Source organism: Camelina sativa, chromosome 19, assembly GCF_000633955.1.
Source record: "Camelina sativa cultivar DH55 chromosome 19, Cs, whole genome shotgun sequence".
Lineage (NCBI taxonomy): Eukaryota > Viridiplantae > Streptophyta > Magnoliopsida > Brassicales > Brassicaceae > Camelina > Camelina sativa.
Genome location: NC_025703.1, coordinates 7,679,921 through 7,706,744, shown reverse-complemented (window position 1 = coordinate 7,706,744; position 26,824 = coordinate 7,679,921). Strand labels below are relative to the sequence as shown.

Sequence of the window (26,824 nt, the reverse complement as noted above, 5' to 3'; positions counted from 1 at the left end):
TAAATGCTTTCTATACAGGTCTGGGATGCTGTCACCGGAAATAAATTGCACACCTTTGAAGGTCATGAGGCACCTGTTTACTCAGTGTGCCCACACCAGAAAGAGAATATTCAGGTAGTGTAGAATGCATAAAGTGTCTCTTGCTCTCTATTCTAAGGCATTCCATGAGATGAAGTAGATTTCCCAAGTGTCTATTTGGTGTTCTCTGCTCAACCAGAATTTCTAATTTCCATTATTTACAAAGAGACAGATACATGTACAGATGCTAATAGAAGCATCTGCACTTTTGCAGCGCACTCTTTCTTCAATGATTAAGCTTGATACTTGTTTTCGTGTTCTGTATAGTGATGTGAGCAATTTTTTGTTTCGTGCTCTACATTTTTAGACTGCGCGCAAGCTGATAGGTTATTTTGACCATTGAGATCGTTATAATGGGGATTTGATCTTTTTTTTTTTTTTTTTCAGTTCATATTCTCAACTGCTGTTGATGGGAAAATAAAGGCTTGGTTATATGACAACTTGGGTTCTAGAGTGGATTATGATGCCCCCGGTCGATCTTGCACGGCAATGGCATATTGTGCTGATGGGACTAGGTAAATGATTCCCACTGTAATATTATGTTCTTTACGTATCCATCCCTTTGTTCATATTTTTATATCTTCTCGTTTGTTGTAGATTATTCTCTTGTGGTACTAGTAAGGAGGGGGAATCATTCATTGTTGAATGGAATGAAAGTGAAGGAGCTGTGAAGCGGACTTATCTGGGACTAGGGAAACGGTCTGTGGGGGTTGTCCAGTTCGATACCATGAAGAACAAGTTTTTGGTAGCTGGTGATGAGTTCCAAGTCAAATTTTGGGATATGGATAGTGTTGAACTTTTGAGTACAACGACTGCAGAAGGGGGGTTGCCGGTAATGATCTATTTCTATCTCAATTGCTGTTGTTTAACTGACCTTTGAATGAATTGGTTGCTAACTTCATATCAATAGTCTTCTCCTTGCTTAAGGATCAATAAAGAAGGAACTCTGCTGGCTGTCTCAACTACTGATAATGGAATTAAGATACTAGCGAATGCTGAAGGTTCCAGGATTTTGCACTCCATGGCAAACCGTGGCCTTGACAGCTCTAGAGCTACTCCTGGCTCAGTCGCAAAGGTAAACACTTGTCATCTTATTTTACTTTTCTGCTCTGTCTGGGCGCAATCGCAGAAATGAATAAATAAAATCTGATCTGAATGCATGATTTTTGTTTTTAGGGTCCTATTGGGGGCACATTTGGCACTCCAAGTTCAAGCACTGGAATGAGTCTATCAATGGCTGAAAGAAGTGGACCAGTGGCATCTGTTACTGGATTGGTAATTCCACCTGTAAAACCTTTTAAGATACTTTGTTCGTTAGATATTTTCATATTATCCCATTGGAGAATGTTGACCATTTAAAATGTCCACTTTAGTTTCTTTAGTGAAGTTGACAGAGATCAAAGCAGAACTGTTAAGTTCATGAAAACACCTCAAAAGATAACTCTGGCACTTAACCGAAATCCTGCTAAGTTCATTCACAATTTTTTGGTTTTAGAATGGAGATAATCGCAGTATGCCAGATGTCAAACCAAGAATCCCTGATGAAGCAGAGAAATCAAAGACTTGGAAGCTGACAGAGATCAGCGAACGATCCCAGCTTCGTACTCTGCGGCTTCCTGACAGCCTGCTACCAGCAAGAGTATGTATCTAATCAATTTTCAAACATGTTGTTTCCTTCCAACTAGGATGTGTTCCAGTCCTTTCCTTACAAGAATTAGTATATGCCTATTTCTCCCCTCCCATAAGAGCTAAAACAACTCCCTTATATTATAGTATATGCGATGCGAGTCTATGATCTAAAGTCATTTTAAATTCTTTGGATATCTAAAATTAATTTTCCTTTGCATGATCTTATTTTTGGAGCCCTTTGTTTGGCCACTCTCTTCTTATCTTGGTCATGATGTCATTTTGTTTCTTAATGCAGGTTGTTAAGTTAATATATACAAATTCTGGAGGTGCTATACTGGCATTAGCAGAAAACGCTGCACATAAATTATGGAAATGGCAAAAGAGTGAGCGAAATCTTTTGGGAAAGGTACATCATTGCCATTTTGATTCAACATCTAGTGTCGATTTTGGAATCTAATACTTACAGCTTGTTGTATGTTTTTTTACTTGTTTAGGCAAACAGCAATGTCCCACCACAGCTCTGGCAACCATCTAGTGGAGTACTAATGACAAATGACACACGGGAGGGAAACAAAGAAGATGTAGTTCCATGCTTTGCGCTCTCAAAAAATGATTCGTATGTCATGTCAGCCTCAGGAGGAAAAATTACCTTGTTCAACATGATGACTTTTAAGGTCCCTCCATGTTCAACTGACGTCTGTACCTCTGTTTGGCTTTAAGCTTTGTTTTTGCGCACTTATTTTATTTTTTGTTTTCTTTGCAGACGATGACAACATTCATGGCGCCACCTCCAGCAGCGACTTCCCTTGCCTTCCATCCTCAAGACAATAATATTATTGCTATCGGAATGGATGACTCGTCTATTCAAATCTATAATGTCAGAGTCGATGAGGTATCCCAAACTGAAAGTGTTAAAAGGACTTATAAGTTTTTCATGGAAAAAAATATTTAAAACAGCTTTTTGATGGTAATGAATCATGCAGGTTAAAAGTAAATTGAAAGGTCATCAGAAGAGAGTGACTGGTTTAGCATTCTCAAACGTTCTAAATGTTCTTGTTTCCTCTGGTGCTGATTCTCAGGTATGCTTATATGCTGCATTGGTTGTAATATATTCCCGCTGCCACTTCTTTCATCTGCGGTGTTATCAGTTTCCTAAAATAAACGGTTTTTATCTGTGTAGCTTTGTGTATGGAGCATGGATGGATGGGAAAAGCAAGCTAGCAAACATATTCAAATTCCAAGCGGGCATTCGCCAAACCCACTTGCTCATACACGCGTTCAGTTCCATCACGACCAGACACATGTGCTTGTTGTCCATGCCAGCCAGTTAGCCATATATGAGGCTCCTAAGTTAGAGAACATGAAGCAGGTCTGCTGCTAAAATGTCTCATAGTGCATTTGTGTTGTTAATGTCCTTAGCGGACTGATATGTTTCTTTTCCTCTTAATGCAGTGGATTCCGAAGGAGTCAAGTGGTTCAATCACAGATGCTGTATACTCATGTGATAGCCAGTCAATCTACGCAGCCTTTGATGATGGAAGTGTCAGTATCTTGACGGCAACAACATTGCAACTGAAGTGCCGCATTGGTCCCAATTCATATTTGCCTTCAAACCCGAGGTAAGAATCCTCTGCTATATTTCAACTTTTCCTAGTGTTGAGACCAATTCAACATCAGTAACATCTGTTCTTTTTTGAACAGCTCGAGAGTATATCCAGCAACAGTCGCAGCTCATCCGTCTGAACCAAACCAATTTGCAGTTGGACTAACTGATGGTGGGGTCCACGTGATCGAACCACCAGGTCCAGAGGGGAAGTGGGGAATGTCCCCACCGCCAGAAAATGGTGCAGGACCAAGTGTCTCCTCAGCACCCGGGTCAGATCAACAACCGAGGTGAGGCTGAGTCTGTTCACCAAAAGCTCGCATCATGTAGCCTCCCAAGTCATTATTATACAGAGGAGAGCTCTGAGATTGTAGGTGATGTATGTTCTTACTTATTCATAGTAGGTGAAAGGTGACTCAGCAGTTTCTTCCATTAATTCTAGTGTTTACGAAACGGATTTTTTCAAGATTATTATTATCATTATAGAGTTCTCCTCCCAACAATTTATTTATTTAGATTTCAAAGGTTTGTAGACAAAGATTTGATTAGCCAATTCAGATAATTTCGTTGTTTGGAAATGTAGGAGAGAATTATCAAAAGTTCTAAAACATAAATTAAAAATCAGACCAAGGTCATTCTCTTCTTTTGAGATTCAGTAGGTAACTTCACATTAGTGGCCAAACCAATAGGCAATAGCTTCAAGAAACCTAATGAGATACCAAGTAACGTCGAGCTACCACCACTCGAGTCCATGCCTGGCCGAGAACTCGAATGCATGATGATTGTTATGCCACCCCTCGCCAAGTGTGAAAATCGCTACCGACCTAATTTATACATCATCACCAATTTAGTAATTATTAATTATTATCACTATTTAAGTAATTAGTTAGAAAAATACGATTTATTAAACATGTTTGTAAAAGTACCAATTGTTTTTGGAAAAGTCAGGTGTGTTCCAAGCTCGTGTTCCCCATATATGGCAAACTGAGTTCACCAGAAAAGTCAGGTGGAGTCGAACCGCAGTTGCAACACCCTGCCATTGCCAGCCTCTCAAAATTTCGGTTCTACTTATGTTCGAAATAAATTTTTCTCATCCCATGACTAAGGTCAAATAAATTAGAGAAATACTCTAAAATAACACTAAAACAAGTTTTATGGATAATTGTAGCACACATTTCATAAATTTCTAAAAATAGCATTATCTAACACATTAAAATAGTTAAAATTAATTTTTAAAATTTTTTTTTTTAGGTTTGGGTTCTTAATTTCACATTTAGGGTATAGTACATACCCTACATGCATACACTGTGTGCTACTACTATATATAGCATATCCATGCGTAAAATTAAACAAAAAAACAAGACATCATGGCTTAAGTTTTTGTTGTTTTTTTCTTTTGGCCGAAAAAGTAGAAAATTTGTGAAAGGAAGACATGTGTTGTATTTTTATTGGAGAGTGAGATTTTGGATATATTTTTTATTTTATCATTTTAAAATCATTTATTATGTAGAAAATATTTTTTTACAAAATTATCAAAATTCTTCATTTTTAAACTCTATAAATAGAGACTTGGTTCATTTTATTCCATACACCAAAAAAAACCATCATTTCTACTATATTTTTCTAATTCTTCTCTTATAAACTCTTGTTTATTTTATTTAAAAAAAATTTGGAATAGATCCCAACAACAATCCTACCCAAAATTCTACTAATTACCCTTTTCTCTTTCCAAATCCCAACAATTATCAAAATCCTTATTTCAACAAATCATAATATATCTTAAATTATTGCTTTCCATTAAACTTTTCTATCCCGTCATCTTTTCCAAACTATAATCTATATTATGGATCAATGATGTTATATTCATCTCAACCACCTCTTTATTAAGTTATGTACGTTTTATTAGATGTGTTGTATGTTTGTATTTTTTTCGCATTTGAAATTTGTGAAATTTTATTTATTTAATAATAATAATTTTTATTATTGTTAGCTAGAAATATAAAATAAAAATAACTAAATTTAATCAAAAAAATAAAGTAACTTTTCTTAATTTTAATTATTACTATAAATTTGTTGTTATCAAATTAAATAAAAATACGAATATAAAGTGAAAATAGTGAGTTAAGGTGTTGAATTCTTTTTTTTTTTGAATAAAATGTTAAATTTGATTCAAATAGAAATAACTTTTTTACATTTAGTGTCACATTGGTTAAAATCAATGCAGAAGAAACAGGGTTGATGATCCTCTTAATTATGTGAAAAATCTTGTTGCTAGCCAAAATTGTTGAATTTTATTAAACAAAACTATTGGAGAGGTTAAAGGTTAAAATTAATTTGAGTGTTGATTGATTATGTGGAAAAAAAAAAGAAAATGATGTGGAATAATAAAAGTTGAGGTGGAGGGTGTTGAAACTGATAAACCATTGTACTTTTTTTTTTTCAACAAAACAAAATCAACTCAAATGAGCCAATTTGGGGGAAATTTGTTTACAAACTTAACATGTTGCGGAGTAGTACGCGCTCAATGAGCCAACGAATCCGCACGAACATTTGCATTTCTAGATACCTGAACCAAAGAAAAAGAAGAAAAATCTTCCCTGTCTGTCTTGATGTCGTCTAGGTATGTTGCGAAGGTGGGCCAATCCTGAGGCGAAGACACCATCTTCACCAAGTCGGAGCAGTCCGTGTAAAACACCATCTCCCGGAAATCGTGTCCAATCATGCACCGCATTGCCCAAAGGAAATCTTCTACTTCTGCATGTAACGGGGACAAACTACGTCAGAAATTGGTGGCACCGAGAATCGGGGATGATCCTTGTGAGGAAGTACAAACCCATCCTGCACCTGCAAAAACATCAGTTTCTTTCCAAGAACCATCCAGGAAACACCGATGGCCAGAAACAAACAGCGGAAGAGGAAAATTATGGCTCGAAGGCCCAACAGACAAAACACTAGGGGAGGACTGAAGCTCGTCCAGATCTTCCTCCACCTGTGCCTGCTGCCAAGTCTCGGCTTCACCTATCGCCACCCGGACAACCTCAACAGGTTGTTCAACCTGGTTCTCGAAAACTCGAGCATTCCGTGCTTTCCAAATATACCACATTATCCAAGGAAAAGCCGCAACCTGTGAACCCGGATTTGTTGAACCCAAAAAATGATCCACATTAGCATAAACTGACTCTGTAGGGAAAAGTTGCGGCCCCACCGGAACATTCGCTAAAGCCCAAAACTGGCGAGCCGGTGGACACACAAAAATGGCATGATTTATATTTTCCACGTCTGCCCCACACCATGCACATTCGACATCACAATCTATCCCTCGGCGTTTCAAATTAGCCGATACCGAAATAAAACCCGTCAACACTTGCCACATAAAGTGCTGTAATTTGGGTGGACATGGAACCTTCCAAATCTTAGCCAAAAGAGGGGTTATCTCTGGCCCCGCCCCAAAAGCTTGGAAGGTATTTGGGGTCGCATAACGCGCCACCTCATAACCTGATTTTACCGTATACTTTCCATGCTTAGTAAAATGCCAACCTAGATAATCTGCCCTTGAACAATTAATTAAAGGCAAAGCTTCTATTAAAGCTGCATCTACAGGATCAAAATGCTCATAGAGCAGATCCCTGTGCCAAGAATTCGTTTCACGATTGATCAAATGAGTCAATCGAAGTTCTGGATCCTGACAAGGACCATTACTTAAAGCTGGTCTCGGGAATTGAGCTGGAACCCAGGGGTCTTGCCATATAGAAATGGAGTCCCCAGAGCCAACCCTTTTAATAAGCCCTTTATTTACCAGAGATCTAGCTGAAACAATACTTCTCCAACCATAAGAAGGAGAGTATGACCATATTGGTTCCATAGGATTTGAATTTCGGTAATACCTACTCTTAAAAACCCTAGCAAAGAGTGAGTCCGGATACTCCATCAATCTCCATAACTGCTTAGCCAACAAAGCCGTATTAAAATCATCCACACTCCTGAATCCCAAGCCACCCAACTGCTTGCTACAACAAAGTTTCTCCCAAGCTAACCAATGCATACCCCAGACTGGCCATTAGAACTCCACCAAAAGTTCGCCACCTCACTCGTTAATTTGGATGTTATTGTTTTTGGTAGCCGAAAACAAGACATCACAAACGTCGGTACAGCGGTCGCAACCGACTTAATCATCACCTCCTTTCCTCCTTTTGACAGCAGTTTCGCTGACCAACCAGTTGTCCGATTCTGCAACCGATCCCGAACAAAGGAGAAAACCTGCGTTTTGGATCCCCCCAAACTTTCTGAGAGTCCCAAATATGATCCCATGCCACCTAAATTGGTTATACCAAGAACACCCTGCATCTCCGCCTTGGCCATGTCATCGACTTTATGACCAAACTGAACTGAAGACTTCTCAAAATTTATCTGCTGTCCCGAGGCGTCCCCGTACTGTTTTAGAATATCCAAAACAATCCCACATTGAGCCCTATCAACCTTACAGAAAAAAGACTGTCGTCCGCAAACAACAAATGCGTGATTGGCGGGAACTTATTTGCCACCTTTATACCTGTAATCTTCTTTTCCTCCTCCGCCTTCTGAATATTAGCAATCAGAACCTCCGTACACAAGATAGAAATGTAAGGAGACAGCGGATCACCCTATCTCAAGCCCCTTTCTGGGACCATTAAGAAGAACTTTGTACTCAACGGAGGAGACACAGTACATAATCCACGAAATCCATTTATCCGCAAACCATTGTACATTAGTCTAAAAACATACAATTAGGGGGGGAGAGGTTTTTTATCGTACGATTTTAACCACCTGAAAATTTGACAACATTTTTTCTGTTTTTAGCAACAGTATGATAAAGTAAGAAGACAACAAAAAAACACTAATGTGAACTTTCCAGAAATGTCATCACTAGTCTTTTTCATTTCAGTGTTAAAGTTGATGCATTTAATTTAATGCAGCCTCCCAACTTGTATCATATGTGTCTTCCTAAAGTCATAGTAGGTGAAAAGGAGAAGCCCGTTTCGTCCATTAATTCTAGTGTTTTGCTACATGGTTTCATGTGAGATTATTATTATCATTACAGAGTTCCCTCTTGCAACAGTTTTTTTATTTAGATTCCAAAGTATATATAGGTAAAGATTGATCAACAAACTAAGATAATTTTAAGAAAGTCTTGGTGTTTTTGATGGAAAAGAAATAGGGGTGTGGAGATGCAGTAGGAGCAGAGTTTGAATATATTATTACAAATCATTAAAGATCAGATAAAGCCATTTTCTTCTTTTGAGACTCAGTAGGTAACTTAACGTTGGTGGCCAAACCAATAGCTTCAAGAAACCTAATGATATACCAAGTCCCGTCGAGCTGCCACCACTCAAGTCCTTGCCTGGCCGAGAACTCAAAAGCATGATGATTGTTATGCCATCCCTCGCCAAATGTTATAATCGCCACCCACCTATCACCAAATCATTAATTGTTAGTAAATAGTTTTTGGTGAGATTACAAATGTATATGTGGTGTATTGCGCGCACAGTACAATACCAATTGTTTTTGGAGAAGTCAGGAGTGTACCAAGCTCGTGTTCCCCATACATGGCAAACTGAGTTCACCAGAAAAGTCGTGTGGAGTCGAACCACAGTTGCAACACCCTGCCATTGTCATTCTCTCATAATCATAATCATATATAATACCTTTACCTTAAAATTATTTGATTTAAAATATCGATCTACTGTGATTCGACTTGAACCATGACTCTAGTCAAATTATTATATCATCAAATGGACTATATATAGCATAAAAATTCTGATAACATTTTTATAGTTGAAATGAAGGCAAAGGGATGATATGTATATCCTTACAATTCCCCAGACAAGGAATGGCATGCCTCCACAAAAATAGAAGAGAAGGGCATAAGCCATCTGATGAAAAAGGACTGTCCGCTGAATGAACCTATAGAAGGGCTGCCTCACAAGGTCATCTACATTATCATGTCCACCACACTGAAATCCGGTGGTTTATTCAAGGTTAGGTATGTCCTCGCCCATATAGGACCACTCTTTTCAAAGCCGGATCGGTTTAGTTCTGATAGGGCCCGTCCTAGTTTAAAAATCAAGACAAAATATAGACCGGTCTGCAGAGCCACAAGGCCTGCTAGACGTGGACTTCCGGACCAAAACAGTCCACTACAACATCTTAAATCAGGCCTATAGTTGAACTTCTTTCACAATATCAAGTTCAATTTATGAGTTTGTTCCTTGTAGAATAACTTGATCAATGTACATTTTACCATAGTCATCAAGAAATTAAATAGGTTTTTGGCAATTGAAAATTATTATGACCTTTTTGAGGATATAACCGCTATCAAATATCCAAGTCATGTGACTAAACCAAAACCCTTGCGTCGGGCTGTGTGGGTCACGTTTTGTCTCACAGTGCTTATGATGGTACCGATGGTTGCTCACCCACTCTATTGGGTCTCCCTGCGCAAAAAATTTAGAAGTTACGATCAAAGATATATATATATATATATATATATATCCTCTTAACAGTTAACGCAATGTTCATATATCAAACAACCGTATCATGTGAATATATATATAAAGCCAAACCTGAAAAGCCAGAAGGCCACCGTAAGCAAATAGATACTCAAGCCATTTCGGCAGATCGAAACTTCGGTGAGAAAGGTTCCTATGATAAGACAAGGTGATGCAGACTCCATTGATGTAAACGAGCCAAGGAAAAACCGGAAAAGCTGCCCAGTTGAAGTGAAATGGAGCCAGGAGGCTCAGCAAATGAACCCCACCGACTACGACTAACTTGCCCACGTCCCAAGAAGTCCAACTCCTTTCCCAAAATTCCCTCTTCTTTCTCACCACCACAACCTCCGACAAGGGTATTTTCCAGGAGCTCTCGACATTATCCTGTGCACATTGAACTGCCACGAACGTGCGTTTCCAGTGAGCCACGGACCCTCCTCGTTTGGACCAAAATGAGTTTGTTGAGTTATGTGTTATAAGTTTGAACAAGGCATTGTTATTTCTTGGGTTATATTGTTTAACAAATGGTGGAAAATGAGAAAGCTGTCTGAGAGTTGTAGAGAGAGACACCATGTCGTAAAAGTGATGCCTTTGCATGCTTACCCAATGTGCTATTATATAGTTAGTATATGGCAGTTTAATGACATTTTGGGTCCAACTGAAAAAAAGAAAGAGTGGATTCAATATATCATTCCTTTTGGTCATCATTATTTTGGTAATTTGCTTAATTATAGAATTTTATAACTATTTTCCTTTCAAAAATGAAAATTGAACTATTTTCAATGCAAAACATCCGTAACTTTTTCGTATGGCATTCATCATTCTAATTGATTTTTACTTTTTATTTTTTTGGGGGTACTTTTAGTTTTTACCATTTGCGGCAGTCAAAGACATGCCACGTATGGTGACNAACCGCTATCAAATATCCAAGTCATGTGACTAAACCAAAACCCTTGCGTCGGGCTGTGTGGGTCACGTTTTGTCTCACAGTGCTTATGATGGTACCGATGGTTGCTCACCCACTCTATTGGGTCTCCCTGCGCAAAAAATTTAGAAGTTACGATCAAAGATATATATATATATATATATATATATCCTCTTAACAGTTAACGCAATGTTCATATATCAAACAACCGTATCATGTGAATATATATATAAAGCCAAACCTGAAAAGCCAGAAGGCCACCGTAAGCAAATAGATACTCAAGCCATTTCGGCAGATCGAAACTTCGGTGAGAAAGGTTCCTATGATAAGACAAGGTGATGCAGACTCCATTGATGTAAACGAGCCAAGGAAAAACCGGAAAAGCTGCCCAGTTGAAGTGAAATGGAGCCAGGAGGCTCAGCAAATGAACCCCACCGACTACGACTAACTTGCCCACGTCCCAAGAAGTCCAACTCCTTTCCCAAAATTCCCTCTTCTTTCTCACCACCACAACCTCCGACAAGGGTATTTTCCAGGAGCTCTCGACATTATCCTGTGCACATTGAACTGCCACGAACGTGCGTTTCCAGTGAGCCACGGACCCTCCTCGTTTGGACCAAAATGAGTTTGTTGAGTTATGTGTTATAAGTTTGAACAAGGCATTGTTATTTCTTGGGTTATATTGTTTAACAAATGGTGGAAAATGAGAAAGCTGTCTGAGAGTTGTAGAGAGAGACACCATGTCGTAAAAGTGATGCCTTTGCATGCTTACCCAATGTGCTATTATATAGTTAGTATATGGCAGTTTAATGACATTTTGGGTCCAACTGAAAAAAAGAAAGAGTGGATTCAATATATCATTCCTTTTGGTCATCATTATTTTGGTAATTTGCTTAATTATAGAATTTTATAACTATTTTCCTTTCAAAAATGAAAATTGAACTATTTTCAATGCAAAACATCCGTAACTTTTTCGTATGGCATTCATCATTCTAATTGATTTTTACTTTTTATTTTTTTGGGGGTACTTTTAGTTTTTACCATTTGCGGCAGTCAAAGACATGCCACGTATGGTGACTGATGGCTTGTCTCGCTCACGTAAGTACGTAACGGCTGGTGAGTTTTAAGTATATACATTTAATTTAATGAACAAACAAGGTAGTACAAGTGACCAATCACTAGTACGTGGTGATTCTGACTGACCAAGTAGACAAATACGAACCGATAAGAGACGGATACAACACCAGCGCCAAATACCAGCTGGCAAATCTATAATTTCTAAATAAACTATTGGAGTTCTTGGATAATGAATAGTTGTTGTTAAGCCAAAAAAAAATAAAAAAAATAAAAATAAACTATTGGAGTTCAAGTCTTCAAGATTGATCCAGACGTTTTCCTACAAAATAGTTTTCCACGTACTAATTGAGTTATTGTGATATTTTTGTTATTGTATATTATTTCTGTTCGTGTCCTAAGGGAGTTATTAAATGTTATGAATGTCTCATAAATGTTATTAAATATGCATATTCTTAGCACACGAAAAACGATATTATATTGTTTTAATAACGATTTAGTAAACGCTGTCTTTGCCAATGCTATCTTAGAAAGGATACATACAATAGTGTTTCTTCAATATACTATCAATCATCTCTTTATAATAGCATTATATTATTGCTATATTAAAATTATTAGTAGCATTATTTATTTGCCATATTATAATTATTATTAGCAAAATATTTACACTATGGTTTTGTCAATAGTAGCTATATATTATTACAATAATATATGTTTTGGTAGCCTGCTTATGCTAAATATCCATGATTTATATTATAAATATTTATAATTAATATACAGCTTTTGCAAAAAAATAATATATAAATAAAACTTTATAGAAGCCTTAAAATACAGTACATATCATCTTGAAAATTTCAACTACAATAGACTACATACATTACAAGTCTCAAAATAAGTCTTAACATGCCACAATAAACAAAAACACGAACCTAGAGACTCTTCTTGTTGTCTTCAAATGCCTTAGCCAAGTTAGTTACTACATCTTACACTAACAGATTCCCAGGCTGTGTATCTCTCAATGAGCTCGACCAGTTATGCTCTCACAACCTCTGCTCTTGTTTCATCATCATACCTGCGTAGAATTTACACAAGTACAGAGATCTATGGAAGAATATATTAAATCATCAATGAAAAGAATTCAAAAGGTTAATGTAATTACCTTTCTTTCGACCAGCTCTTGTGTCCCTTTAAGTAATAAAAAGTGCACGGGAATCAGAACAGAAAACTCATCCAACATATATGATAGTACACAGAACGAAAGCTCATGAGCAATGGGGATTTCAATATGTGTTACATAGGCGATTATATAATAACCTCAAGAGTCCAGATATAATAAGAACATGCTAATGAAAATATTAAAATCAACAAGTAGATAGCCTTATCGACATGCCCAATAAACACCACGTTCAAGTGTCTCTTTTTATTTGTTTTTGGATCCTCTTTGGCAGCCTTCTCTTGAGCAGCTTTTTCTTTAATAAGCTAAGTTGATTATCTATATCAGAAAGATAGATAAATCTTGAGGCAGATGATACCAAAGAGATAAGATGGGAGCAATATGATAAGATAACCTACGAACCTTTTGCTGGGTTATGCAAAATGGTACCAAGTCTTCATGGAAAATGGAACCAAGTCTCAAAGGGCACACGAAGCTCTTCTGGTCTGTAAAATCAAACCAAAGAAACCAACAAAATCAGCAAACCAATGGAGCCTTTAAGAGATAACGTCTAATAACTGATATATGGGATCTGCAACTCCTTTCTTTCACAAATCTGATACTCTTCCTGCAAATTCAAATGGAGTACAGAGGAAACACAAAAGCTACTTAACAACAACATGGCTAATGAATTCGAGACAAAAAAAAACAAGAGACCATGAATTTGGATTATAGCTTAGAGATAGTGAAATTAGACCCAAAGATTTGCTTACACTTATAACGCTAACATTGGAATGAGGGTTCATATATGATCTTCTTCCTAATCATAACAAGTAAGATTGATAAATTGAAGTAAATCAAATTACATGGAAAAATCCGAATTGAAAGTATAAACATTCACCGGTGAAGAACTGTGGGAACTTGACAGGCAAAATCACGATTGCTGAGTTGGGCAAATATATGTTGGAGGATTTCACAAGCGCATCACATAAGCAGCATATATATATGAAACGGTGAGATTCATGAGTCATGAGCTACTGGGCCAAGTCTGCTCAATAAATAGAGTCAAAAACAAATTTCAAACTATAAAGAAACTGTATGATGAGAAAATAAACTTGTGACTTTTCTTTTTTTTTTGCTAAGAATTTAAATATCATTAGAAAATGAATACAATAGGTAGAATACAATAAGCGTTTACCTATAATATCTATGTCACCTTGGCAAAAAAGAATAGAAACAAGGTAACAAAAGGATTTGGGTACAATATAGGTGAACCTACTCCAACCATAGGAGCATCAACAGTCGAAAAAGCTTCTTGTGTTTTCTAGCAGGGATGATGTTATGGATGTCTTGGTCAATACACTTGAACACAATCAGTGGCAGAATTGAGTTCGAATTATGAAGGACGTTGTTATGTTGCTTCCAGATGTGATAAACTTTCGCATGAGCTACAAGCTTCCTTAGGGTTGTAGGAGCTCTTGGGGAGGTGCATCGCGTCCAAGAGAGGAGCTCTGCCCATGATCTGGGCGTATGCTGGGAACGGCCCAATCTTGAAAAGATAGATTTCCAGATTTCTTGAGCAAAAACACAATTGAGCAGTAGGTGATCCCTGGACTCGATCATTACGGAGCAAAGACATCAGTCAGAGGTGGGAGAGATTCCCCAAGAAGCTAGTCTTTCCCTTGTTGGCAACCTGTTGAGCTGACTGATCCACATGTTGAAAGCATGTTTAGGGACCTCACCTTTGAACCAGATGGAGGCTGACCAGCTCTGCTTAGGCCGTCGTGGACGCAAATCTTCCCAAGTCCTTGCGGAGGAGAAACCTTAACAAATCACATCATTTGCTATCCAGTTAAATTGATCATCACCTGAATTGGGACCTGGGAGCTCGATTGTGGTGAGATGCACATGAAGTGAGACAACATTATCGGACCTAGGGGGAGGTAACCTCCAACCCGAGCTGGAACAAGCTTCGGCCACTTTTTCTGTCCTGGGGATACAGAGGATTCGAGGGCCATCCTCACCAATAAATTTGATAAGAGGACCTAGGGGGTCCAATTGTCAAACCAGAAGAAAGTTTTGAGTCCATTACCCACCGAGCTTATCAGGAATTGTTCTGCAAGAGGTCTTAGGGAGAGTAACATTTTCCAGGTCCAAGAGTCGTGAGGACTTGGTTCGATGGACCAGAAGGATCTGTTTCTAAGGTGAATTTGTTTGTGCCAAGCTGCCCAAAGGGAATCATCGTTTGCAAACAGGAGCCAAAAAAATCTCAGACATAGGGCTTTGTTCCATTCTGAGAAACGCCTAAGACCCACACCACCTTCATCCTTAGGCAGACACAAACCTTCCCACGAGACCTTGGCGGTTTTGCGAATATCGATGTTACCAGACCACAAGAAACGAGAGCAGAAGCTTCAATCCTCTTAAGGCAACCTTTAGGCAATAAAAAAGTGGAAATCCAAAAATTTACCGTTCCATTTATGACTGAAGAGATCAACTGAACTCGACCCGCATGAGAGAGAGACTTAACAGCCCAAGATCTGAATCTTGCAGAGATTTTATCTAGCAGAGGCGCATACTCAGATATTTTCAGCTTTCTATGCATTAAAGGCAGGCCTAAATATCTAATGGGGAGGGTACCAATAGGGAAGTCGTATCTCAGCATTGTATCCTTCTCATACTGAACGACACCTGCTAGGAAAAGGTGGGATTTGTCTCTGTTTACCTTCAGACCAGACCACGACGTGAAATCATCAAGAGCCTCAACTACTCCGTGGAGTGAAGAACTTCCTCCGTCAAAAAATATCATAATGTCATTTGCGAACATGAGGTGCGATAAGGAGAGATCAGAGGTTTGCGGGTGATAATGGATATACCCTGCATCAAACCGGGATTGCAGCAGTTTGGAAAAAACCTCCATTGCAAGGACAAATAAATAGGGGGATAGCGGATCTCCCTGTCTGAGTCCTTTAGAACTCTTGAAGAAACCCCCTGAGGCGCCATTCACTGAGACAGAGAAGGAAGGGGTGGCAATGCATTGATGGATCCAGTTTATGAATTTATCAGGACTAGCGATTGCCTTCATCACGGAGAGGATGAAATCCCATCTAACCGAATCAAAAGCTTTCCGGAGATCCACTTTTAACATAGCGCTAGGGTCAATGTTGCTTTTGTTGTAGACGTGTACAATTTCAGTGGCTAACAGAACATTCTCAGCTAGCAACCTCCCAAGGAGGAAAGCAGATTGGGAGGAGGATATGACATGGACAAGCAAACTTTGGAGTCTGGTCGCAAGGAGTTTGGCTATCACCTTGTACACAGTATTGAGACAAGAGATTGGCCTAAAATCCGAAGGCTGAGTTGCATTAGTGATCTTTGGGATAAGGATTAAAGAGGTGGCGTTCCCTTGCTCTAGCAGGCGGCCTGATTGAAAGAATTCAGCAACCGCCTCAGTAACCTCAGCTCCAATATAGTTCCAGCATCCCACAAAAAAATTCCGCAGAATAGCCGTTTGGGCCACTTGTCTTATTTCTAGGGAGCGAGAGAAAAGCTGCTTTGATCTCTTGGTTTGAAAAAGGTTTCTCCAAATTAGAGATCTGATCTTGTGAGCATTTATAGGGCAGAAGGAGCTCCAAATCGCTCTGCACAAACATTGCAGGGTTTTCTTCTCTACCTAATAGGTTCTTAAAGTAGCCAACACAATGGTTAGTAATACCCTGGTGCGAGTCTATCATGTTTCCCGCATCATCCAGGAGGTAATGGATATGATTGATCGACTTCCGAGAATTTACCATCCTGTGAAAATACGCCATGTTTCCATCCCCTTCTCTCATCCATGTCACTCTAGACCTTTGACATAAGAATGATTCTTCAGCTTTAGCTAGAATACTCCATTTTCTCTGTGCCTCCAATTTCTACTCAGCGTTTGAAATTGAGGGATCTGCTAAGGTTCGCTCTTGGAGGTTGGTCATGAGTTCATGGGCCTCAGCTACTCTCTTTTCAAGTTCAGAATAGTTTGCTCTGCTGAAATCTCTTATTACCTTTTTCAGGATCTTAAGCTTCTTTGAGACTCTATACATAGCCGAGCCAGTAACATTTAGAGAGAGCCAGTGCATTCCTATTTCCTGAATGAAATCTGTATTTTGGAGGAAGAAATTAAAAAACTTGAAAGGTCTTTTAATTTTCTCTCCTGTGGATGAAGGAATAACTCCGCACACAGCATGGTCCGAAAAATCAGGAGCTCCAAACACATCATAAGAAGAGGGGAAACATAAACTCCAGCTCTCATTCGCCAAGACCCTATCTAGCTTTTTTGCCACCGGTCTAGTCTTGCTTTTGTTCCACCAAGTAAATTTGCTTCCTTGGTACCGTAAGTCTGACAGTTCAGCATCCAGTAAACATTCCCTGAAATCTCTTGTCCTTCTATCCACATTCAGAGTGACAGGATCGAAATGGTCTGTGGGGTGGAGGGTTTGGTTAAAATCTCCCAATACCAACCACGCTCTATTACCGATAATCGGGGAAGCTGACAGTTGTTTTAAATCCTCCCAAAGGTGTACCCTTGTATCAACCTCATTTGCAGCGTAAACAACAGAAACCACTATCCACTGATGAGCATCTGGTAATAGCACTTCACATGTAATCATCTGCAGCGACTTTGCTAGCACCACCACTTTTACACTTGGGTGCCATAACACCCATATTTTACCCAAATCTGAAAAACCATAGTTATCCTCAAAAAACCAGCCGGGTAGTAACTCATTTATGAACTTTTGATTTTTCGGCTGTTTGACATGCGTCTCTATAAGACCTCCGAAAATGGGCTTATTTACCTTGAGCCATTTTTTGAACCCGCTACGATGGCTAAATATATTAAAGTCGCGAACGTTCCAACAAAAAAGGTTTGTATACATGAAAAAGGATCAGGGTTTGAGGTGCCTACCTCTAGCACTTTTCTGTTACCTCCTAGACAACACTACTTTAAAATCTGAAAAATCTTCTTTCCTAGGATCTGCAAACTCCGCAGAATCTGAGGATAAAACATCTGAGGAATCCTCCTCCACCCCAGAAGACTGGTATTTCTGAGCATCTAACTCGAAACTGGTTTTAGACAACTCAGTCACGACATCTTTCCCTGGGTTTTTGCTGGATTCACCCGCCTCCATATTATGCAGAAGTCCCAGCTTTATTCATGTGGACTGAACTGATAGGTGGGGCGGTTTAACAGGAGATTTTTCAACACCTTGAGGTGCTAAGGATGAGTCCGAAGCTTTGATTTCTCTCCAGATAAGATTAGAGGGTCTTGGCGGTGTCCTGGATCTATTACGATGTTGCCTTTTCTTCGTCTTTGGACCAGGATCAGGCAGGTTTAGTTTAGGACAGGACTCCTTTAGGTGGGATGTTGAATTGCAGGTTGGGCAAGTGATTGGAGCTTGGGGACAACGCTTCAGACTATGCCCAATTGCCTTGCAAAAACTGCAAACTGGTGGCATCCAAGGACTAGAGACTCTTACTCTTTTTATCTCACCTGAAACGAACTGAACGTTGACAGCTTCTGGTAGAGGTTTTCGAGGATCAATTATGGTGAAGACCTTTGCAACTTCCAGGTTCGTTTTATTTGCAGTCGTAGGGTGGAGGAATTTGGGGTCGCCGACTAAACTTGCGATATGTTCTAGTCCTTCCTCATTAAAGAATTGGAAAGGCACATCGCGTAGTTCCAACCAGATTGGAGCCGTGGTTAACTCAGGTTTTACCGGAACCACACCGGGACTCCAATGAGCAACGAACATTGTTTGACCCTCAATTTGCCATAGCCGTTGGTTGAGGACACGGTTCCGGGTATGAGGATTGGGAATGCGGAACAGGAAAGCGTTACCTTCCATCTTAGTTACCAAAATATCTCTAAAATGCTTGCTCCAAATGCCAGTAACTATGTTGTGGATGGTCCCGTGAGCTGGAGGGTCGGAGTAAAACTGGCCCATAATGAAACAATCCCATTCCTTTTTATTTTTCTCAATGACTGAGTTAGGGATTTGGACGCAAATCTCTCCCGAGTCGAGTGTGAAAGCAGTCCCCTTTTTCTTCATCAGCTTCGAGGTACCTTTGACATGGTTTACCCAGGTATCTACCGCAGCTGGTGAGGAGCTGTTACCAGCGTCGTTGTTTCCAGGAACAACCATCGCTAGCATAGAATTGGACGAAGCAGTGGCGACTACCATCCCTGGAGAGTCTGGTCTGGTGTTGTCTACCACCTTCGCAGAATCCACTTTGGAGTTTAGATCTAGGATCTCCTTTTCTGTGATCGGATCTGAAACAGTATTTATGGCCAAAATTTTCTCTGAGATAATCGATTGGTCATTTGTTTGCGGTGGTTCGGAGGATGGGACTCCACCATCACTCGTGCTTTGTGGTGAGGTGGACTTTTGCGGAGAAACGGGTTTTTTTGGTGACTGGTTCTTTTTAGGTTTTTTGGGTTTTGTCTTCCCCATTAAAAGGGGAGGGCCTAGAAGAGATGAAGGAAATGGGTTCAGACGCCGAAATCGGCGCTAGAGAACTTGTGACTTTTCTTCAAATACTCATTATCGTAGTAATCAAAATAAACTTTTCTTATAAATAAAAGAAATTATCGTATGGTTTTAGTCAAGGTCAACGGAGACTTGATGTTGATTTGATGGTAGTGTTGGAAATTAAACTAAATTGTCTCTTCTAATTGCCGGTCGTCGATTTGATATGATTAAAAGGGAGAATGGAATCAACCCTAGTCTCCAAATCGAGCGTTAACGTGAACCATACGTAATGATATAATATATAAATATGACGCATAGAAATAGTACGACAGCTGACGTGGTCGATACATGTTCGACTGAGTCTGCTACAAAAAGCTTGCTCAATTAACATTAAACACACACGCCCAAAAACAAATTTTTGTTTTACAAATTTGAAATCAACTAATAAAGCTATATGCGGTATGTGACAGCTTAAGCATTGGCATTTCTGTAAAATCGAGCAAAAATTATATCTTTCACTTTTTACTTCTGTTTTTTTTCAAACATGCTTTCATTTTTAGTATATGTAACCATTTGTTTGTTTGTCGCAAATTTTTTTTAAAAAATTGTTAGTTAGTTTGTTTTTATTTGAGAAAATAAAAGAAAAAAATAACAGCTTCGGTTTCAAGTAAGCTGTGATACTTGACATATATTTCTGAGAGAGGGGCGAACACGAACGATCGAAAAAAAAACACAAAAATGAGGGGTCTTGACAACAACAAGAACAACGTCGTCAAAACCATAGCTCGATGGTGTCTTCTTTTACAAGCCATCATGATGATCTCTTCTAACGCCTTGGTTCTTGAAGGACCCGGCTACGTAAACATGAACATAACAATCCGTAACGCAATGAAAGGATTAAACCGCCCGGAGATCGTCTATCGATGCCAGTCTAAACACAAAGACTACGGTTGGCATCGAGCTTCAAAGCCAGGAGCCCAATTTTCAATACCAATCATCCTCATAAATGGCGAAAGCAAAATACCGTCGATTCACATCTGCCATATCCGGTCTGTCTTAGGAAAAGCCACACTCGTGATCCAAAACACCTTTCTTGATGCTGAGATGTGCCCTCATTCGTCATGTGCTCACGAGGCAACCCCAAAAGGGATCATGTTTAAAGGCCCAGAATGGGATTTCAAAACCATATTCCCAAGGCTCGTACCAGTTGAGTATCTAGAATTGCCGTGGACACCTTGGCCAAGCCGAACGTGAATCTTGTTTTCAACATTTTTCTTTTCTTCTTGTATTGAATGTAATTATAGATATATAAAATTCATAATCAGTTTTTCACATACAATCTCTTGCACAGATATATATATATACCTTGATGTAAACACACAAAAAAAAGAAGCACAAAACCCTTTTTCTTAATCTTCATAGCTTCAATTGTACCAACAGTTCTAGTTCCGCAGTTTCAAGATCAGTCGCTGGTCAACGCCATTCTTCTTTTCTGAGCTTCCGATGGGAGCTTGACATCAGTTGCTAAACCGATGGCTTGGAGAAACCTAACGACGTACCAAGTAATATCAAGTTGCCACCATTCTAAGCCGTGTCGTGCTGAGAACTCAAAAGCATGGTGATTGTTGTGCCATCCTTCCCCGAAAGCTAGAGCTGCGACCCACCTGAAAAGTTATAATTCAGAGTTTCTTTAGTAGATCTTACTATGGATCGAGTGATTAAAGAGTGATCGAGGGTGAGTTTTAGTACCAGTTGTTCTTAGACAAATCACCGGTGTTCCATGCTTGGCTCCCCCATACATGACAAGCTGAGTTCACTAGCCAAGTTATATGATATACCCATACTATTCTTACACCCTGCACAACCCAACAAAGAAAAAAAGGATTAGAGACACTATGGGAGGAAAAATAAAATCAGAAACTATGGCTCTATGGAAGTGTTAGAATAATTAAAGTCAAGCTTGTTCAGCTTTCTTTTTTTTCCATTCTTTCGTTCCGTTCACGAAATTGCTAAAACTGTCAATCTAGTTTCACTTTTAGCATGCAAATGTTGTTTATTTCTAAATACAAGCAAAATAGAATTTAGTCCATCCACGAGAAGGGCATGAACCACAGATCTTTCTTACAAGAAAGATAAGATATTTACTTGTGGTTCTGTTTTGTTCAACTAAACACAACTTGCGTGCTTAAGGTCAATAATCTAAGTTTGCACTAAATGACAAGAAAACACAAGCTGTTTAAGGGAAATCAGGTGGGGAGATTTGGCCCAGCAAATTGATAGCTACACATAAAACTGGTGGATTTATTTAGAATTCTCCGAGCTAAAACAAGTCATAATCCTATAGCTAGTTCTGGAAATGAACAGTGATAGAATTGAAATGTAATATTAGCCACAGGAACATACCATTCCCCAAACAATGAATGGAAAGCCACCCATTGCATATAGAGCAACCGCTAGAGCCACCGGATGAAAAATGTAGGTGTTTCGAAGGAATTGATAAAATGGCTGCTTCTCCAAATCCCCAACATTGTTAGGCTCTCCACACTTTAAACATCAAAAGACACAAACAGAGTTTTCAACCACTATAACCAATAAAGTATACATTTTTTCAGAAATATCCTAATGTGATAAAGAGAAAAAAAGCAAATTGTTACCCTTTCCGTGATTGTGTTGGTATCAAACATCCAATTCATGTGACTGAACCAGAATCCATCAAGTGGGCTATGAGGATCTCTGTCTGAATCACAGAACTGATGATGGTACCTATGTGTACTCACCCAATCAATTGGGTTCCCCTGAAGAAACAAAATTACACAATTTGGGGTCAAAAATCAATCAGCTTTACACATTCGACAAAACTACATTTTTATCATAAAATCAAATCACCTGAAGAGCTTGTGCACCACAATAAGCAAACAAGTACTCAAGCCACTTGGGAAGCTTGAAGGCTTTATGAGAAAGATTCCTATGGAAAGACAAAGTAATACCCAGAAGACCTGTAACGATATAAAGCCCAAAAGCAACGGAAACAGCTCTCCAATTGAACTGAAACGGAGCCAAGAGACTAAGCAAATGCATAGACAAAACAACAGCAACAGCTCCAAAGTCCATAGCTTTCCACTCCCTCTCCCACCAATGTACTTTCTCCTTCTTCTTCACCAACACATCTGATAGCATTATCCTCCTGTAATCTCCCTCCGCCGCCGCTTCCGTTGCTGCAGCACCCGAGGAGACATCTCTCTTCAGACCCTTTTCAGAGAATGCGGCAACGAGACTAGGGAGCTTGAAAGGAGCAAGCTTTTGGTGGTGGGTGAATGAGATTCTTGTGAAATTCAACGACGGCGGTGTTGAAGTGTTTAGAGTNTCAATTGGGTTCCCCTGAAGAAACAAAATTACACAATTTGGGGTCAAAAATCAATCAGCTTTACACATTCGACAAAACTACATTTTTATCATAAAATCAAATCACCTGAAGAGCTTGTGCACCACAATAAGCAAACAAGTACTCAAGCCACTTGGGAAGCTTGAAGGCTTTATGAGAAAGATTCCTATGGAAAGACAAAGTAATACCCAGAAGACCTGTAACGATATAAAGCCCAAAAGCAACGGAAACAGCTCTCCAATTGAACTGAAACGGAGCCAAGAGACTAAGCAAATGCATAGACAAAACAACAGCAACAGCTCCAAAGTCCATAGCTTTCCACTCCCTCTCCCACCAATGTACTTTCTCCTTCTTCTTCACCAACACATCTGATAGCATTATCCTCCTGTAATCTCCCTCCGCCGCCGCTTCCGTTGCTGCAGCACCCGAGGAGACATCTCTCTTCAGACCCTTTTCAGAGAATGCGGCAACGAGACTAGGGAGCTTGAAAGGAGCAAGCTTTTGGTGGTGGGTGAATGAGATTCTTGTGAAATTCAACGACGGCGGTGTTGAAGTGTTTAGAGTTCGTGGAGATGAACAGAGGAAAACGGGCTTAGGCTTCGTTAGAAGAGAAGCCATTGTCGATATGATAGCCCCAGAGGAGAAGAGAAGACTTTAAACCCTACGTTTTATATGCACTATACTATATATGTTAATATGTGTGCGTGTATAAATTAGGGTCGGTCTTTTTTTCTATGCTTCACAACACAAGTAGTACATACTATATAGTAGTAGTTGTTATTGACAGAGACGTGCAAAGATCTGATCTTTTTTGTGGTTCATGGACTACATTGCGGCTAGATATTCAGAGAGAGAGAGAGGATAAGATGGTCTAGGGATTTGGATTGCCAATTTGGGGCAGTTATCTCCAACGCGGATCCTCCCCTTAAACTTTTCTAGCTTTGTTGCTGAAAAGCCCTTGACTTTCTTTGAAACTTAAGAAATCGCCCCGATTTCTTAGAAGTAAAAATACAACTCAAAATTGGAAAATTGGGCTTATCTTGGTTTTGGGCCCATTCTTCCTTTATCCATTAAAGAAAATCTCAAGAGTGAGAGGGGAGATCTTCCCATAGAAGTCATAGACCAATTACAATTCAAACTTGATATTTGTCTCTATGATACTTCAGTCTTTGTTTTTATGTGTAAGAAAAAAATCTATAGGCTATAGCAGATATTTGTATTTGTGGTGTGGTGTCAAAAACCCCTTATCTTGAAGCCATATATCAATCATTTACTCCCATCTTTTCTCTTTCCTTCATCCCTAATAAAAAAAAAAAAGGTTTTCATCAGATCGATTTCCATGGCTGCTGCCGCTAACACTGCCGCCATTTTCGCGTCTCCTTCGCAGCCTTTATCCTCTAAACGCAATTTTTGTAAGTCTTTTCACGTAACGCGCGTTCCTAATTTTTTAATGTTGGTTTATATACTAATATGCTTTGTAGTGTATATCATGTTAAACTGAACCTTTTGAGTTTTGAATAAATACAGTGTATAGTTCAACGATTGGTCCAGTACAAATGAGATTTCCAAAGAAGAGACTTGATCTGCAAGTAAAAGCTGTTGCCACGACTCTTGCCCCCCTCGAAGAGATCAAAGAGTCTGTCTTTGCTCTTTAATTTAGTTCTTCTTGTTACTTGGTCAATATATAACTATATGAATGTAATTATTAATAATATATCATGGTTGATTATTTTTGGTAGATATAAGCTTCCTTCATGGGCCATGTTCGAGATGGGTACTGCTCCTGTGTACTGGAAAACCATGAATGGTCTTCCTCCAACCGCGGTAAGTTTCTCTAGCCATTTGTCAATGCTAAAATTAGAGTTCGGGCTCTTTAAACTCAAACTTCTAATCAAACTTTTTTGGACTAGGGTGAAAAGTTGAAACTATTCTATAACCCAGCGGCAAGCAAACTCACTCTTAACGAGGACTATGGGGTTGCTTTCAACGGTCAGTTTCTCATAAATCATGTAATTAAGTTGTTAAGAGGCTACATAGACCAGTCTAATTATATATGGACTAACAAAAACCTGAAAAGAATGAGTGAATTGACTACTAATATAATGGTGCAGGAGGATTTAACCAACCAATCATGTGTGGTGGGGAGCCAAGAGCAATGCTAAAGAAAGATCGAGGCAAAGCCGATTCTCCAATTTACACTATGCAGATTTGCATTCCTAAGCATGGTTCGTTTTCTTTTATAATGAAATTCAAAGGATATTTCTTTATGTGACCAAATAAGTTATATTTGTATGTGATATTTTTCATCTTTGGTATGAATCATTCATTACCAGCTGTGAATTTGATATTCTCGTTCACCAACGGTGTCGATTGGGACGGTCCATACAGACTTCAGTTTCAAGTCCCCAAGCGATGGCAAAACAAACCTATTGAGTTCTTCAATGAGGTATTTAATAAATTTCTTTCGATTTAATTTTTTTTGCTTAGTCATATATATATGCACAACTTATGATTTATCAATTGGTGCAAAAAGGGTCTAGCCAACGAGTTGAGCCAAGATGGAGCCTGTGAGAGAGCGATATTTCCTGACTCGAACGTTGTTGCCACACGTTGCACAATGATCGCCAACTTGACCGTCGAAGGAGTAAGTTCTCACCAATCCATATATATATTATAAATTTACTTATATGAAAAGTCTGAATACACTAAATTTTAAAATGTATGAAAAAATATCAGGGAGATAGATGCAATCTGGATCTGGTTCCTGGGTGCATGGATACAAATTCTGAACATTTCAACCCATACGCTAATGTTGATGATGGCTCTTGTCCCCTCGAGTTATCCGATTCTGATGAATAGAACTAATTCTTATTTATGTAAATATAGACACACATATGTTAGTATTTGAATACAAAATTGTCACTTGTCGATTTTTAGTATTATCATATAAGAGCTTTACAATTATAATATTTTTAGCCACAGAATATTACAATTTTTTCACTTGTTGATTAATCTATTAGTTGAACTACCAAATTAATTTAAAGACTTTTTTTTGTCAAAATTTAAAGACTTTTGTATTGGAGAACTTTTCAACAAATGAAAACACTGAATTAATGTTTTATTATATGTTCTTTCCCCTGACCCTGAGGCCAATGCTAAGACCATGCATGGTCCATGGAACGGTCTACCTCTCCGGCCCGTTATTTTTATACAAAATCCATCATGATATCTCTACCGATGGGAAACAAATACACAAGTTGCACCAAATATAGTGAACAAGTACATACAGAAAATTCTGTAAATAACAATAATACCCAATTTTCACATGACTCCAGAATTAATCTGGATTTGATTTTGAAATAGTTTTATGAAGACCTAATTCACGTTTACAATTTAATAATAAAATAAAATAGCAACTTCACAACCACGTACAGACGTGCGTATACGTTTAGTTAGGTTCAACCAATGGTATTCAATTAGAATCATTTTAGAGAAAATAGATCTAAAATGTGTTTCTAAACGTTTTTTAAAAAAAGAAATAGATTTTAATATACAATTAATTATTTTTCCGAAAAAGAAACAAAAAACGATTTTAATCGACTAGGGTGTCTTTCGAGATCAAATTTAAACGAGTAGTGCTTAAGTGTCTCTTGTTCATCTCGTCGTACTTCCCGGCCAATGAGTCAAAGAGAATCCCAGCGCCAACTCCAACCGCAATATCAATCGTGTAGTGCCCTCGCGTACCAAGCAGCCTGATCGATTGTAATACATTGAGGATGTCAAAAACCATCGCCAGCCTAAATCTCTGCATTCTCTTCATGTCCAATGATGCAATCATCGAGCCAGCAACGTGACCCGAGTAGAAGAGAAAGAACGACACGTTTCCGACCGGATAATCTACTCCTGATCCTAAAAACTCCTGTAAAAACAGTCAAATTAAATGATTA

The 26,824-nt window shown here is 38.8% G+C and overlaps 8 protein-coding genes and 1 long non-coding RNA gene across 12 annotated transcripts in view; 3 read left to right on the top strand and 6 right to left on the bottom strand.

Annotated features, from left to right (window-relative positions):
* LOC104765422 (topless-related protein 4) overlaps positions 1–3,863 on the top strand; it is a 10,857-nt gene extending 6,994 nt beyond the window's left edge. Inside the window, exons 15-26 of the mRNA XM_010489129.2 lie at positions 466–593; positions 676–910; positions 989–1,153; positions 1,255–1,353; positions 1,574–1,717; positions 2,003–2,113; positions 2,202–2,381; positions 2,471–2,599; positions 2,691–2,786; positions 2,888–3,076; positions 3,160–3,326; positions 3,409–3,863. Of these exons, the coding sequence (XP_010487431.1) occupies positions 466–593; positions 676–910; positions 989–1,153; positions 1,255–1,353; positions 1,574–1,717; positions 2,003–2,113; positions 2,202–2,381; positions 2,471–2,599; positions 2,691–2,786; positions 2,888–3,076; positions 3,160–3,326; positions 3,409–3,604 (1,839 nt within the window). The 3' untranslated portion in view covers positions 3,605–3,863. The remainder of the gene's footprint in view (positions 1–465; positions 594–675; positions 911–988; positions 1,154–1,254; positions 1,354–1,573; positions 1,718–2,002; positions 2,114–2,201; positions 2,382–2,470; positions 2,600–2,690; positions 2,787–2,887; positions 3,077–3,159; positions 3,327–3,408) is intronic.
* Positions 8,555–11,504, bottom strand: LOC104767539 (probable lipid desaturase ADS3.2, chloroplastic). The gene is made up of 5 exons (XM_019240831.1): positions 11,004–11,504; positions 9,640–9,780; positions 9,160–9,300; positions 8,843–8,949; positions 8,555–8,756 (listed from the first exon to the last, which is right to left on the bottom strand). Exons 1-5 carry the CDS (start codon positions 11,502–11,504, stop codon positions 8,555–8,557), a joined length of 1,092 nt encoding a protein of 363 aa, XP_019096376.1.
* On the bottom strand, positions 12,696–13,209 carry LOC109130983. The gene is made up of 2 exons (XR_002036738.1): positions 12,996–13,209; positions 12,696–12,908 (listed from the first exon to the last, which is right to left on the bottom strand). It is a non-coding gene; the product is annotated as an uncharacterized LOC109130983 (long non-coding RNA).
* Positions 13,219–19,550, bottom strand: LOC104765421. 3 transcript variants are annotated; one of them, XM_019241245.1, is made up of 5 exons: positions 14,188–19,550; positions 13,891–14,037; positions 13,763–13,809; positions 13,413–13,495; positions 13,219–13,328 (listed from the first exon to the last, which is right to left on the bottom strand). In XM_019241245.1, the coding sequence occupies exon 1, from the start codon at positions 19,475–19,477 to the stop codon at positions 18,179–18,181; it is 1,299 nt and encodes a 432-aa protein (XP_019096790.1). In that variant the 5' UTR covers positions 19,478–19,550; the 3' UTR covers positions 13,219–13,328; positions 13,413–13,495; positions 13,763–13,809; positions 13,891–14,037; positions 14,188–18,178. The 3 variants fall into 3 exon arrangements, with proteins under 3 accessions (XP_019096790.1, XP_019096792.1, XP_019096791.1); XM_019241247.1 differs by lacking the exon at positions 13,763–13,809 and having other exon boundaries at positions 13,856–14,037; XM_019241246.1 differs by lacking the exon at positions 13,763–13,809.
* On the bottom strand, positions 15,259–18,154 carry LOC104767537. The gene is made up of 4 exons (XM_010491550.1): positions 17,952–18,154; positions 17,030–17,852; positions 16,781–16,903; positions 15,259–16,662 (listed from the first exon to the last, which is right to left on the bottom strand). The coding sequence occupies exons 1-4, from the start codon at positions 18,152–18,154 to the stop codon at positions 15,259–15,261; spliced, it is 2,553 nt and encodes an 850-aa protein (XP_010489852.1).
* On the top strand, positions 20,182–20,749 carry LOC104767536. Its single transcript, XM_010491549.2, has one exon. It carries the CDS (start codon positions 20,234–20,236, stop codon positions 20,747–20,749), a length of 516 nt encoding a protein of 171 aa, XP_010489851.1. The 5' UTR covers positions 20,182–20,233.
* On the bottom strand, positions 20,803–23,749 carry LOC104765420 (palmitoyl-monogalactosyldiacylglycerol delta-7 desaturase, chloroplastic-like). 2 transcript variants are annotated; one of them, XM_010489124.2, is made up of 6 exons: positions 23,442–23,744; positions 22,382–22,858; positions 22,150–22,290; positions 21,899–22,039; positions 21,245–21,351; positions 20,803–21,159 (listed from the first exon to the last, which is right to left on the bottom strand). In XM_010489124.2, the coding sequence occupies exons 1-6, from the start codon at positions 23,493–23,495 to the stop codon at positions 20,958–20,960; spliced, it is 1,122 nt and encodes a 373-aa protein (XP_010487426.1). In that variant the 5' UTR covers positions 23,496–23,744; the 3' UTR covers positions 20,803–20,957. The 2 variants fall into 2 exon arrangements, with proteins under 2 accessions (XP_010487426.1, XP_010487427.1); XM_010489125.2 differs by lacking the exon at positions 22,382–22,858 and having other exon boundaries at positions 22,965–23,749.
* Positions 24,128–25,846, top strand: LOC104765419. Its single transcript, XM_010489123.2, has 8 exons — positions 24,128–24,289; positions 24,405–24,513; positions 24,617–24,701; positions 24,788–24,866; positions 24,989–25,102; positions 25,211–25,323; positions 25,411–25,521; positions 25,614–25,846. Exons 1-8 carry the CDS (start codon positions 24,217–24,219, stop codon positions 25,734–25,736), a joined length of 807 nt encoding a protein of 268 aa, XP_010487425.1. The 5' UTR covers positions 24,128–24,216; the 3' UTR covers positions 25,737–25,846.
* The window catches only part of LOC104765417 (phosphatidylcholine:diacylglycerol cholinephosphotransferase 2-like), a 3,703-nt gene continuing 3,178 nt past the window's right edge, over positions 26,300–26,824 (bottom strand). Inside the window, exon 4 of the mRNA XM_010489121.2 lies at positions 26,300–26,674. Coding sequence (XP_010487423.1) covers positions 26,470–26,674 — 205 coding nt within the window. The 3' untranslated portion in view covers positions 26,300–26,469. The remainder of the gene's footprint in view (positions 26,675–26,824) is intronic.